The sequence below is a fragment of the Octodon degus genome, unplaced genomic scaffold (genome assembly GCF_000260255.1).
Source record: "Octodon degus isolate 3935 unplaced genomic scaffold, OctDeg1.0 scaffold00017, whole genome shotgun sequence".
In the NCBI taxonomy this organism is placed as follows: domain Eukaryota; kingdom Metazoa; phylum Chordata; class Mammalia; order Rodentia; family Octodontidae; genus Octodon; species Octodon degus.
In genome coordinates this window covers 6,568,179-6,582,658 of record NW_004524593.1, presented here as the reverse complement: position 1 = coordinate 6,582,658, position 14,480 = coordinate 6,568,179, and the positions used below count along the sequence as shown (strand labels likewise).

Below are 14,480 nucleotides of genomic sequence, written 5' to 3'. Positions count from 1 at the left end.
TACTAAATCTACTTAGAAAATGTTAGAAACCTCCCTAGTCCAAAATGCATAAGCCTATTTAAAAATATAAGTTAAAAAAAACAGGTAAAAGAAATTATGAAAGCTCATAATGGTAGTGCACCCATGTATAAAAATACCATTAATAATTTTTTTAAAAATGTATTTGGTATAGGGCCTCACTACCCACTTTGGACTCATAATGATCCTCCTGTTTTCAGCCTCCCCAGTGCTGGGATTACAGGCATGCACCACCACTCCTGGTCTTGGTGGTTGGCTCAGCACACCCAGGGATGGGGCCAGTGTGGCATGCGGTGCCGGGGATCAAACCCTCGTCTCTGCAGTTGCCTAAAGCATGTGCTTAGTCCACTAAGCTATCTCACCAGACCACACCATCAATAGTAAAACTTAGCAAAAATAATCTAAAATCATCTTTAGTGGTCAGTAGAAAAAAGATACTCCTTCCCTCTATAGTATAAAAACTTAGAGCTTTGTACTCTATGATTATCCCAAGTAACTGGAAGAAGTTTTCCATCCTAAAGAGTTAAATATAAAAATATGCTTTAGTTTTTTAGTATCTTGGAACATGAGAACTAAAAGAATGCCCTAAAGACATCTGAGACAAATGGTCCTTCAGCCATTCGAAGACTTTTCAGCTCATTACTAAATACTGTGATCTATTCACCTTTGAGATCTCTAACCAAAAGAACAATCTTAAGCCAACAACTGAAACAGGCTTCTCTGTAACTCTCACACTGTAACTCTCAAACCAATACCTTTAAGTTACTATCTCTTCTTTATATTAGTTCCTCAAACACCTGAAATTCATGGCTCAATCAATTTTTTTTTCTTCCAAGAAGAATCTGATCGCACTACTTTCTATGGCTGAGCTACCCCACTGTCTGGCTCATGCTGGTATTTACCAATAACTCTTTGAGTGTAGTGGCCATAAGTAAACCACTTTAAAGTTACAGAGCATATTAGGATTATTATAGCTTATGATATATAATTCAAAGATTTATTCACAGCAAATAAAATGTATCTGCAATGGAAATAATGCACATCTGTGTTTCCCCCATAGTTCGTATGTTGCAATTCTGAGCCCCTGTATAATAGTAGTAAGAGGGCTGGCCAGATAGCTCAGCAGATTAAAGTGCCTGCTTAGGCAGGTGCGGGGACCGTGGTTTGATCCCCAGCGTGGCGTGGTGTGCTATGCCACCTCCAGGGTGTGCTGAGACAGTCAATGAGACTGGGCATGGTGGCGCATGCCTGTAACCCCAGGACTTGGGAGGCTGAAAACAGGAGGATCACTATGAGTCCGACTGTGTAGTGAGACCCTGTAGACCTTGTACTAAATACATGAAAGAAAGAAAGAAAGAAAGAAAGAAAGAAAGAAAGAAAGAAAGAAAGAAAGAAAATAGGCCCTTACCAAGGTACATTACAAAAGAAAAGTCAAATCAATAGTATCCTTTTAGACACAAGGGCAGAAGAAAATTCGGTAACATGGAAAATATACTAATCTCAGTATACACAGGTAAGTTTGAAATGCAAACATAATGCCCTTTTGTACAAATTTTAACATTCAAAAGGTGAACTTTTATTTTCTACTTACCATGTTGTATGTCTTTCATATCTAAGTGAAGACTAGACATTAATATTCCAACTGCTTGTGATCTTTTGTTGCTTAATAACTTGACAACCTGCTCCAGAAATAAAAAAAGGGGAAATGTTAACTTCAAATCCAAAATACATAAGATTTTTTAAAATTCTACAGTAAAAATGTAAGAGGAAATACCTATGTTATTACTTTTTGTAATGTTTAAAAAGAGCTTTCGATCATCTAAAACAATCTTAAAGGTCTACCACCTTTCTCCCAGTATTCACCATCAATCTCCCAGTCATGTGTTTTATCAGTCTTATAAGAGTCTTATCTGTCAACCAGTAAAATTTCTAACAGGCTAGGAAGTGAGTCTGGGCTCTGTGAAATAACAATTACATGTTTGATCATTTATACCATAAAGGAGAAAATGTGCTTTTCTTTGGGTCATTTCGAAGTCTCACTATTTTACTAGCAGTCCCTCTTGCTCTGCACTTGACCCACATTGGGTAGAGAACTTTCCAGTTAATTAATAGAAGAACACAACTGTCAAACTGCAAGGACTGCATCAGCTCAGTCTCAAGTCTGGCTGTCCAGAGAATCTTCAGAAGCCAGCGCACACACCCCAGGAGGTTTCTCGGGACCCAGCTGGGTGCACTGCCATAGAAAAAAGTTACATTTAGACCACGTTCTCCAGACACCAACACCACCAATAAATCTTGTTTATGGAACTCTTGTCCCAGGTCCTGATCTTTGAGGGACAACAACTTCTATTTACTCTCTCTGTTTTGTTTTAAATCTATTTAGAAAAACATTGGAGGAAAAGGAAAGAAAAGTGGTGATGGTCAAATTACCAGAAGTGACAGTTGCTGTAACAACCATCACCTTTGTTGACCTTGTCTTCCTTTTTTGGTTTAAGCTGGATCAACCGGGACACTAAAAAAATAATCATACCCAGCTGTCACACAAAGTCACAGGGTAAAATAATATGCTTAATAGCAATAATAGCATTCTGAGTCCCCAGCAGGAATGGGGAATAAAACAAAAGACTTTCAGAAGGACCAATCACAAAACCTGCCCCGCTGTTTCTGAAAGTTTCCAGGGGTAAAGGACAATACCTCAGAAGAGGTGCTGCTAAGTCAACAGGGGGGAAATTATGTAATAAATTTGGTTCTAAATTTTCTCCCTAAACATTTTACTCTTACTGAGAAAATTTGGCTTACAATTTGACTATGCACCAGTTAGAGACACATTTCTAACACTAGCATTGTCTTGTTTAGAAGTGAAAAAAACAGGAATCTAAAACCACGAACTCAGAAGGCTTACATACTGTCCTGAAAGATGGCATTTCTAGCTTCAGATAAATGCAATCTGGGCCCCATCTGTGCTGCTTGACAAAACTGCTTTTACTATGTTTCCTATCTTTTTTTTTTTTGGTCCAAAATGCAATGAGCACATTTGAGCACATACATCATCTGACTTCCTGGAGTGCTGACAGGCTAGCCACACTCTCCTAGAAACTCTCCAGAGCCCCTGCCAGTGCTTCTCGGTCCTTTGGAAAGCGAAATATTCTCCGTTCACCTTATATTAGCATGTCCCAGAGTCCTATTTCCTGCACCTTGCTCTCTTTATAATCTATAATTTCTCCAATACAGATACATATGCTTGCATCTTCAACTCAGCAGTCTCTTACTCTCCTAAAAGCTATCTCCACTTAAATTACCCACATCAGTCTTTATTTGATGTGTCTAAAACCAAACTCTTATCAGTCCCACCTGAAAACATCCAGCTGGCTTCTCCTTTTTTATTCCACATGTTGAGGTAAAGGAACTACCACCCTCCATCTACACAGCAAAGCCAAAAACCTAGAACTCAATCTAGACTTGTGTCCCCTTCACTGCATACTCTTAGGATATGAGGTCAGTGATAACTCATATGTATCTTTAAAAATCCATCCCTCCTCCTCCTCCTCCTCTCTCATCAGAGTTTAATTCTACATGATATAACTGCATAGATAAATGCAAAAGATTTCTAATCCATTTCCTAAAAATCTAGTCTGGAGATTCTCAAAACTGTGTTCGCTGGTCTAGAGGACTCTTGTCATCACCATCCAAAAAATCTTTAATGATCCAAGTTCTCGGGCCTGATTCTCAAGACTTTGCATTGGGCTGGAGAGATGGCTCAGTGGTCTAAAGCACCTACTTGAAACAAGCTTGGCGAAGCACAGGGACCGCGGTTCGATCCCCAGCACCACATGCCAGCCCGCCCCGCCCCCTGGTGGGCTGAGCTGGCCACACACACACAATAAATAAATGTAATAAATAAAAATAAATATTTAAAAAAAAAAGACTTTGCATCAACAAATATGCAAGTAGTAGACTTCAGTTTGCACGTAAAAAGCCCGTGATGTAGTTCTAGAAGTACTGACCCAGTTTTATCCCTCCTTGTTCATTCTCCAAACTTATATCCAAGTATCATAAGTTCATCTCAGATGGGTTTTTGTTTGTTTGTTTGTTTGAGTTGGGTCTTTAAATTTGGAAGGGTTGGTTTTATTCAATTCTTTACATGTCCTAGATATAAGAACTTTGTCCTTAGTTACTTTATTGGTGGGACATGTTATGATTTGTGTCTAGTTGTCTCTCCAAAGCCTCATGAAGTCATTGGGGAAAGCTTCTAGAATTTCTAATTAATTCATGATCCAATGCTGGGATTATGGCTGTGCTACACCCGCCCTGGGGTAGGCAACCTTTGTACAAAGAGGCTTTTGCCCATTGCCCTGGATAACAACTGGAAGCTATGAAACTAGAACATTTGAAAACTCCAGTTAGCACAGATACAATAGAGAAGAAAGAATAGACTCTTCTAAAATTAGATATCAAGTTGCTTGGCCAAAAAAAAAGCAGAAAATACAGAATTAGTGAATTTGAAATCTACAGGACTAGACTATAATCAGGGAAAAAAAATATGTTAAATCTTCCTAAAATCACATCAGGTTCTGTGAATTCTCTTAAGGAGGTGGCCATAGACTTCCCTGGGAGGCACGAATGTGCAAGGTTTACAAACATGAATGCCGCAAAGTAAAGCAGGATTGTTCAAACTACTTGTACTGAATTACCTGGGATCTTTTAGAAACACAAATACTACATGGAGCTAAGATTTTGTGTCTAACAAGCTCCCAGGGCTCAACCGCCCAGAACGTAGGGTGCCATGACTCTCCAACTTCCTTCCTAATGCATTTGGGAAAAGCTGTTCCAGTGCTCTAAAGCCTCAGACGTGTCACCCCAAAAAATAAGGCATCAAATTTAAGGAGTTGCAGTAGGTAGTCGGTGTGATGTTGCACCAGTTAGCACAGATACAATGGAGAAGACAGAATAGAGTCTTCCAAACTTAGATATCAGGTTGCTTAGCCAAAAAAACAGAAAATACAGAAGTAACAAATTTAAATAAGAGAAGAACATGTTCGGAAGCTTTTACCTTTAATGGATTTGCTCAATCCTTTGAGATTGCACTGAGAAAGAAAACTGACCCATTCATGGCCACATTTAATCCTTCAAAGTATGAACACTCTTTTCTTCCTCTCATGTAATTCCTTAAAAAATAAATCAGGTTCTGCTTGGCTCAGAGGAGGTTTTCAGTGGTTAGAAGTGACTTCTCTAAGTTCTTTTCATGACCAGTGAGACATTTCCTCGGACCAGGTATAATAATTGGCCATGGAAAAGAACAAAACCAAGACGTTCATGCTTTCGGCCCCAGTCACAACTTTCAGGACCTTAAAATAGTTAACATCATTTGGTTTGGGAGCTACAAATATGTTTAAAACTAGCACCGACTGATTTTTGGTATGAGTGATTGCTGTCCTACCAAGATAACCTCAGTCTACTTTCACCACCTGTATCTTTTTAAATTTCACTTAATTTATATACAAAGCCAGTACCACTAAGTTATGACTGAAGAACAATGATTGAAGCAGCAAGAATAACAGGAATATATGCACAAGTATTTTTGAGATCATTTAACATTAATTTTTGGGGGTGCTGTGATAAATCCTTGTTATGTAGCTGACTGTATAGGACATTTCTAATAACAGTCTCAGCAGTTAAGTAACAAGTATCCCAAAGCGTATTGCTTTCAGGAAATACTAAAACCATCTAAAGTCCACCAACTCGAATTTTCCTAGCCTTGAATTTTCACAACTGCTATTTTGTGAAAATGCATGGTAAAGTGATGAAGAGAGGCTTTCTCTCCACTTCTCTCTTCCTCAAGGCTCTTCTAGCCTGACAGAGGGAGGCAGCAGAGGCACAGGTGTGTTCGAACAAAGCCACATCGCCCCGTGGCTCAGGCTGTAACGTACACAGTGCGCAGAGCAAAGGCAGAGCCAGCCAGCCCTCTTTCCCTCGTCCTAGAGACTCTGTGTGGAAGTTACCCATCTCTTATGACATCTAGCTCCTGCACCTGACATCCATGTATACCCAAGCCTCTTTGATACTGTGTCGTGAGCCGTAAAATGCAGGGGACGTGTCACAGAGTAACCCACAGGGAGAAGGATGCAGCTGAACATCAGGATCATCTACTCAGAACATGGATGGTGGGCTGCCACCAGTCCACCAGCCCTGCCACTCGTCCACAATAGGACAAATGGGAACAGAAACTGAGCAAATGCTAGAACCTGATAACCCGGTAGAGTAGTGTTTTGACCACTCAATCTAGACTTGTAAGTTTTTGTTTTGGAGGTTTTATTCTTCATATTGTTTTTCTAGTAATTTACATTATATAATACACTATACATAGTGTATTATATATTACTTGATAGGATGTAATATATGCATATTATATAGATGCATATAGTATATATTACTTTGGATATTACTGTATGACACTATCAAAAGGAGATGGAGAGCGGGCCTTCTTTAAAAAGCTCTTTGCTGGTGGAGTCTGGCCACACACTTCCTCAGGCACCAAGGAAAGTGTCCAGGAAGCAGGGCCTGAACAATTACGGATGTCTTCCCCCCCAAGCCACTCATGATTCCCAGGCTTCTCCAACAACTTCAGAGTAAGGCAAGAAGAACTGCTGGTGAGCTGCATCGCCTCAGAGCTCCCTCTAGGAAAGCTCACTCTGCTTCGCCACCTGAGTCCCACAGCAGCCCACAAGTCCCAGATTCACAGACACCCCTTTAAATGAGTCAGGAAAAAAAAAATAGTGAGGAACCCAAAGCAAGCACTGCATCTCTGAAAGAAAGCATAAAAGATAAGAAAATTTACCTTCACTTTGCTCTTCGCACAACTGCCCAACAGTAATTTCTTTATCTATTTTTTTATTCACTGGCACTGAGGCTTAAACTGAGGGCTCCACACGTGCTCACCATGTGCCCTCCCCCTGAACTTCTCAGAGGTATGCTCTGAACTCAGTAACCTAAAATACAGTCAAGAAGTGCCAGGGGATACTGAGAGCAAAGTACTATAGAGAAAAGAAAAAGACCCTTATTTCCCACTCCCTCACTGCACCTCCCAACAGTGATCAAAAAATTAAAACAATACTAACACTCCACAGAAGCCCTTGGGAGCAGTGCCTCACATAATGTACAATAAAAATATGAAGAACTCCTTAGTGGCAGACCTGTAAGCAGAAGACGAATCTCAGCACTTAAATGAAAAGAGGACAAGACTCCTCTTCAGTTTCCTAGAACTGAGCCATCCAACAAAGAACCAGCCACATGTAGCTAATTGGGCCCTTGAAATAAACACAGACTTCAAAGATTCTGGTTGTATTTAAGAGGATGCCAAATACCTCATTAATTTTCTACACTGATTACAAGTTCAAACGACAACATTCTGGATACTCTGCATTGCATGTAATGTCTTAATATTAATTTCATGAGTTCCTCCATACTTTTCAAAAGTGTGGCTACTAGAAAATATTAAAATTGTATATACAGCTCACACTTTAAAATTTTTAAAGTGCACACAGGCCTTAAATTCTATTTCTATATGGTAGCGCTGAACCAAGAAGATCTAACAGATTAGGTATGGTAGCACATGCTACTGGAGAGGGCGAGACAGGAGGATCACAAGTTCAAGGTTAGCCTAGGCAACTCAGTATTCCCCATCTCAAAAATAAAAGTCTAAGAACTGAAATGAAAAACTAAACTCTTTTAGCCTCAGCCTAGATTTCAGGTTTTCTTTTGAATATTAAAATACAACTCAGAGGCCAGGGAGATAGCTCAGTAGAATAAGCGCTTGCCTGGCAAGCGCAAAGGCCCAAGTTCAACCCCTAGTTCTGCAAAATAAATAAATAAATAAATAAATAAATAAATAACTACTCAAACAAAAGAAGATAAAGATGGTGTCTGCGTCAAAGATTCCTTGGCTGTTGAATAGTTCTCCCTATCCACAAATCTTCTGACTCAGTAAAAAAACCCAAAACACTATATGCTAGTTTTTCCCCATTAGACAGCACAAGCAGCAGTGAGTCAGAAGGGTACTTGGAAGGACAATGCGATACAGATGTCAAGGGAGTTGCCAAGGGAGAACCTCCTTTCCATCAGACTATAGTGCTCCAGAGAATAAAACCACTACAAATGTAAAGCCCTTGCCCTCCAGACGAGGTTTGAGCGTTCCTATTAATCAGATACGGTGCACATTACTTGCTGATTACAAAACCAACCTAACTGAAGCTATTTGTACTAATTACAATAATTTTTTCACCATTTATAGAAACTAGATTCAACCATGTTAGCCTCCATTTCAGCACAGAAAGAGGAGAAAGTAAATATTCCATCATGACATCATTGGTCAAGGACAACCACTACTCATCAGGTATTTTCCTATCCTTAATGAAACCTCTACTAAATTTTCCTCCTGTAACAGAATGTATTCCTCAGATCTGATGCTCTGGATAGAACCTGATGTCAGCACGCCACACACCTGAGCTGAAACTTTTGACATGTTCAGCTGTCTTTTCTCTCTCCTCATACTCTGAGCTCTCCATCTTTTTGTTTTTTTGTACCTCCTAACTTTTCCTCCTTTCAACCATGTCATTTCATGTATATTTTTATTCAGCTTTGGCAAAAATATATATTTTTTCAAATCTTTAGCTCGTTACTTCTGCAAATATTTTCAGTTCGTCCCTAGACTAATTTTTCTCACTTGTCCTTCCTACCACCTAGCCTACGTGTGCTCCCCACCAGAGCTTTCTCCGGGTCTTTTTCATTGCTTCTCTTAACATTCTACTGATTTTTGAAACTGTCCTACCAATTTGGTTTGAAACTGTCTCATTGCTATTTCTCAATAAAATTATGGGAAAAAAGGAAAGAATTAAAAGCATCATACCACAGCAAGGTACCACAACCATGCTTATAGCAGCACAGTTTGTAATAGCTAAATCTTGGACACAGCCTAAATCTCCATCAACTGATGAATGGATACAGAAGATATGGCTTTTGTATACAATGGAGCACTACTCAGCCATAAAGAAGGATAATCCTGAGACACACAGTTAAAGGGATGTACCTTGAGACTCTATTTTCAGTGAAATAAATCAGTCACATATGTATAAATATTGCATTGTCTCTCTGGTGTGAGAAACAAAAATTATAAATAAGAACCAAAACGTATAACAAATATTGTGAAACAGAAAAAATTGTTCAAAAGAAAAGGGAAATGGGAGGCAGAAAGGAAATAAAGAAATAAGGGGAAAAAAGAATAAAGTAGAAATAAAGCTTTGTAAATAAGAGGGGAAGAGGGATTGAAGAGAGGAGAGGGAAGTGAGGGGAGAGGAACTAAGACATGTCATGTATAGATACAGATTCCCTATGATGAATGTGATCATTATGCACATCCAAATTGTACTCATAAACTTAACTATTAAAAAATAATAAAGAGAAAAAAAGAAAATATAAACTAAAAAACAAAACAAAACGAAAACATTCTACTGAGTACATCCACAGCCTTAGGCAATGACTTTGCCTGCTTAAATCTCACACCACCCTCACTCTTCAGAGCTACTGTTTCAGGTCTCTACCCACTTTTAATTAACAGAAACAGCCACACCAACACTCCACCGAGCACATCCAATCAGCAGCAGGCACTGTGCTAAAGAGTAGGTCAAATGCTCAGATGTCCACCATGACAAAGAAACTCATCATCCTCTCCAAACAAATTTGTTTCACAATCCCCACATTTCAGTGATTCCACTTCCCCAGGCATCAGGATGGGAACCTCTGGCTCATTCATCTCCCGCATCCGGGAACCTCTGGCTCATTCTTCCTCATCTCCCACATCCGGGAACCTCTGGCTCTTTCTTCCTCATCTCCCACATCTGGCCACACACCAACTTTGCTGAGGATTAGCCATTACCTTTTGGTCCTCCCTCTCACCTCCCAGGCGAAGTTCTTACCATCTCTTCTCAGAGATGCAGACCAACTGGCTTTTTCCGCGAGGGTCCCCGGCCAGCTGTCAGCCTTTGTGCTGTCACTATAAAAGAAGTCTAATGCTCGCTTTTAATTCTGCTGTACTTTCCACTGCCAAAGGAGCAAACTCTATCTACTCCCTGGACAGAAATACTGAAGTCTCAAATCTCAACAAATTTTTTCCTGAAATTGATGACCTCCCAGGACCTTGCATAGGAGCATCTTCTTTACCCTCAAAACTGTATGTTCTCCTACTATGATATACCCATGTGGTAATGATTGAAGCTATTCTCATTAAAATATATGCACCTCTAGAAAAAGACTATATAATTGCATTCCACTTGCATCAGAACAAGTGGAATTCAATGTCTGCTGAATAAGTAAAACTTATTTAAACTATTCTCATCGTACAAGCCTCCCTCCAATCAGAAAAATGATTCCCACTCTTGGCTAGAGCTCAGAATCTCTAAGCTTCATTGTTTTGTTAGTAGTGCATTATGTTCTTCCTTTTTTATTCTTGCAGTGTTGGAGATCAAAAACAGGGCATCATGTACTCTAAGCAAGCACTCTACCACTGCACTAGAACTCAGCCACTAGGTAGCTACTTAGATAAAGTAGAAAATCTCTAAAAAATCTGTGTGCATGTGTGTGTGTGCATGCATGCTTTTGTGTAGAACCTTTGAAAAAATCCACTTAAATGCCATAGCTAATGCTGATGCAGATTTTGGAAGTACTGAAAAGGAAATATTCAAATAATGGTTGAGCTATGATTCTACTAAAGTCAAGAACTATGAGCTAATAAAAACTTGCATTAGAATCACATCAAGACACAGTAAAAAGATGAAATAAGCTATATTTATTAACTAAAACCACATTTAAGTAATTACTTGCCTAACCAACAATGTTTGTCATTAATTTATAGAGCTGTAAATAAAAAAAAAACAATGTATTCTATGTTAAACGTTTGGAATAGTAGATAACTAAGATGATTCATCAAAGACCTCCACATTAAATATCTAGTGTAGATACTCTAAAGTTTCTTGCAACTCCTTACAATCTAGTGAATCATGGATTAAGGAGCAAAACTAAATAATTTGCTCACCATCTAATGCAGAGTCCCAACAAGAGTCTTGTTTCCCAATTCCTAGCTAGAGAACCATATTACTTTCTTCTAAAATGATGTGTCATGGAATTGCTGGAAACTGGATATCAGATTAAAGGAAAAAGTGGCCAGACCCAATCTGGCAAATTCTTTTCTAAGCAGACGAACATAAGAACAGTCAGCTAGGGAAAGGTGAATTCCAGAGGAGAAGGAGCCAAGGTAAAACCAGCTGTTTCTCACACAGATATGTGAGCACGCGGTATTCAACGCTCTCAAACAGGGACAGATGCACAAAGCAGCCAAGAGCATTCTATGGAGAAACACGCAAAGAAGATATGTGAGCAAATATGAAACAGCAACGCCAAGCTGGGTGAGAGGCTCAGGAATGGGAGGAAATTCAGAGAGACCAGTTTCCAACTTCAAGATATCCAGTGATTTGACCTGTGTAGAGATAAGAGCTCTGTGACAGCAGGTCAGGTCTTTGCCTACATTAGCAGCCATGTACCTTTAGACAAGTTCCTCGCCTGTGGATCTCAGTTTTGCTATCTGGAGAATGCAATTCATAATCCATAGGCAATAGTCCCATAGTTGGAGATTAACATTTATGACAACATGCCAAATAGGTATAAAGTATAAAACATCTAGCAAATGCAAGATTATTACTACTATATTTAGTTTATTCCAACAAGTGCAACACTGTAACAAAGCTATAAGGAATAAACACTCAGACTTAAGAGAGCAAATAACTTACACATTGGCTAATTTCCAACCTACTGAAGATTTATAAATGGTTACTCATCTAAGAACTCCTTAGACATTCTGTTTGTCACCCTATAATTCTCATTGGGAGCCAAATGTCTTATTTTGAAAAACTAAATTAATCTCTTGATTTTTGACCCAATAGGAATCCAGAACCTTTTCTAACCTGACTGAAAGCAGTTCATGAAAAAACAGACATCCCCAATTTTAGCTAGTCTATACTCAGAAGTGAAGAATGCTTGCATGGGATTGTGCAGAGCAAGAGGTGATCAGAGTTTCCTTCGTCCACACCCACAAGCAAGGAGGACTGCAGTCTTATTTATAGGACCATCTTCTCTTGCTCAGATTAACCTTAAGCCTCAAGGCAGGGTGGCCAACCTCACAGGCGTCCAGCAGCATTCCAAGGCACAGCAGGCCACAGAACACACTGACACTGACCATACCCAGGAGTGGTATCTCCAGACTATCTCGTTGGCACCAGACAGCCTCTCTACTCGGGCAGCCTACACAGACTCAGAAACAAAACAGGCACAGCCTAGTAATGAGCGAGAAGACATTTGACATCGCTTCCTGAGTAAGACTCAAGAAGTCAACCTTGAAAATAAAGCACAATCTAGCCAGGCATTATTTACCTGCTTTTTTTTTTTTATGTATTTAGTACAGGGTCTACAGGGTCTTACTACACAGATTGACTCATAGTGCTTCTCCTGTTTTCAGCCTCCCAGATGCTGGGATTACAGGCATGCACCACCATGCCCAATCTCAATTGCTGACTCAGTGTGCCCGAGGGGCAGGGCCAGCACAGCAGGCTGGGAATCAAACCCCCAGCCCCTGTGTCTGCCTAAGCAGGAGCTTTAATACACTAAGCTATCTGGCTGGCCGTTTTTAACTGCTTCTTAATTTAGTCTTAGACCTGTCTTTTGGCACAGGTGTGAGGCAGTGGCAGAGGCGAGCACAACCTCCCTGCATTGCCCGCCCTGTGTTTGAGCCTGCGTCAGCCTCAGAAGAAAATGGACAGCTGTAGAATTTGGAAAGGTTACCACGAAAAGCCACTGTGCTGGCTCTGAGAGCCACTGGGCTCCTGCCTTCCCTGTCGTTTCCACCTCTATTTTCCTGATGGATATTTGAGACTTCAGTTTAGAAAGCTGTCTTTGGTTATAGAATCTGGGCGCTGTTCCTCAAATGGATGAGTTCAGTGTTTCAACCTCTCCTGGCATCATCTCTGTAGTTCCAGCCTTTATGCTTCTTTGGTCCCTAATCCTAATACTGGTCTCCTGGGTCCCAAGTCAACTGGAAGCAAGAACTTCAAGGGTGTGTAAATAATTCAGTAGTATCGTACATCTCTTCATCGACCAACAATTACTATCCATCTGGTCCAGCACTATTTCTTAATAATAACCTCTCTCTGTCATCTTGTGGCACTCAATAGAACATTACAAATCACTGCTAAATTAGCAGCTAAGTTATACATAAGACATTTAAAACAACACAAATATACGTTACACAAAAGTGATTTAGAAAACGAAGACGTATGTGATCTATGCGTTTTGAGAAAGGTGTATTCAAACAGAAAGAATGAATGCAGGGCATGGCGATATCACACACACACCTGTAATCCCAGCACTCAGGAGGCTGAGACAAGAGAATCACTGTGCGTTCCAGGCCAGCCTGGATGACATAATGAGTTCAAGGCTAGCCTGAACTAGTGAGACCCTGTCTCAAAAAGAAAAAGCAAAGACAATAGAAAGGATGACGTCCATCTTCGCTATAGAAGTCAGCCACACTGGGTTTAAGTCTTGGAAGGCAAGCTGCTAGGGTTGGAATCCCGGCCTGGTCACAAAGCACTTCCCTAGAATATGTGAGACCCTGGATTTCAATCCTCAAACAAAATAAGTAAATGTATTTTTTTTTTTTAAAAAAAAGGCAAACTGCTAAAGAGCTGCGGAGCCATAGGTCTATGAAATAAAGCCAAACTGAATAGAGTCATTACACAGCCTACCTCTCCATATATGAGACATACGTGAAATGCACTGACTCTCAGAAAAAGACAAGGAGAGTTAGTATGGAACAATGAAAACAAAACAAGACACAGGGAAGGCCAGATTCCCTCTCCTCGGCCTTCCAAGCGTGCTTATTCCTCAGCCCTGGCCCTGGGCCCCTTTAGCCGCCGGCATATAAACTCATAGAAAGTGGACACACCAGAACACAAAACGATGCACAGGAATCCACCAGTGAAAAGCTGAGAGAACAACTTTGGCTTTTTGTGTATTTTTCAATGGGGTAAATTTAAAAGAACTAGAAATTCAATTTCTTGCTTATTACCAACTTCTTTCTTGGATAGAATTGGAGACACAAGATGACCTTAACCAGAAAGGCAAAACAAACAAACAAACAAAAAATTAAAATACCAAAGTCTAACATAATACCAAACTGACAGAGGAAAAAAAGTGGCAATATTTATATTATCAAAAATTATATTCTAATAGGTAGAATTTTGAAAGCTCACTTTTCATTTTAAAAAAATACAGTAAATGGGGCTGGAGAGATGGCTCAGTGGTCTAAGGCACCTACTTAGAACAAGCTTGGCAAAGCATTAGGGACCGCGGTTCAATCCCCCAGC

General features: G+C 39.9%; 1 protein-coding gene across 1 annotated transcript in view; it reads right to left on the bottom strand.

The window, feature by feature from the left end:
* Fmn2 (formin 2) overlaps positions 1-14,480 on the bottom strand; it is a 402,068-nt gene that overhangs the window by 224,052 nt on the left and 163,536 nt on the right. The window contains exon 5 of the mRNA XM_023710382.1: positions 1,610-1,697. Within this exon, the coding sequence (XP_023566150.1) occupies positions 1,610-1,697 (88 nt within the window). The remainder of the gene's footprint in view (positions 1-1,609; positions 1,698-14,480) is intronic.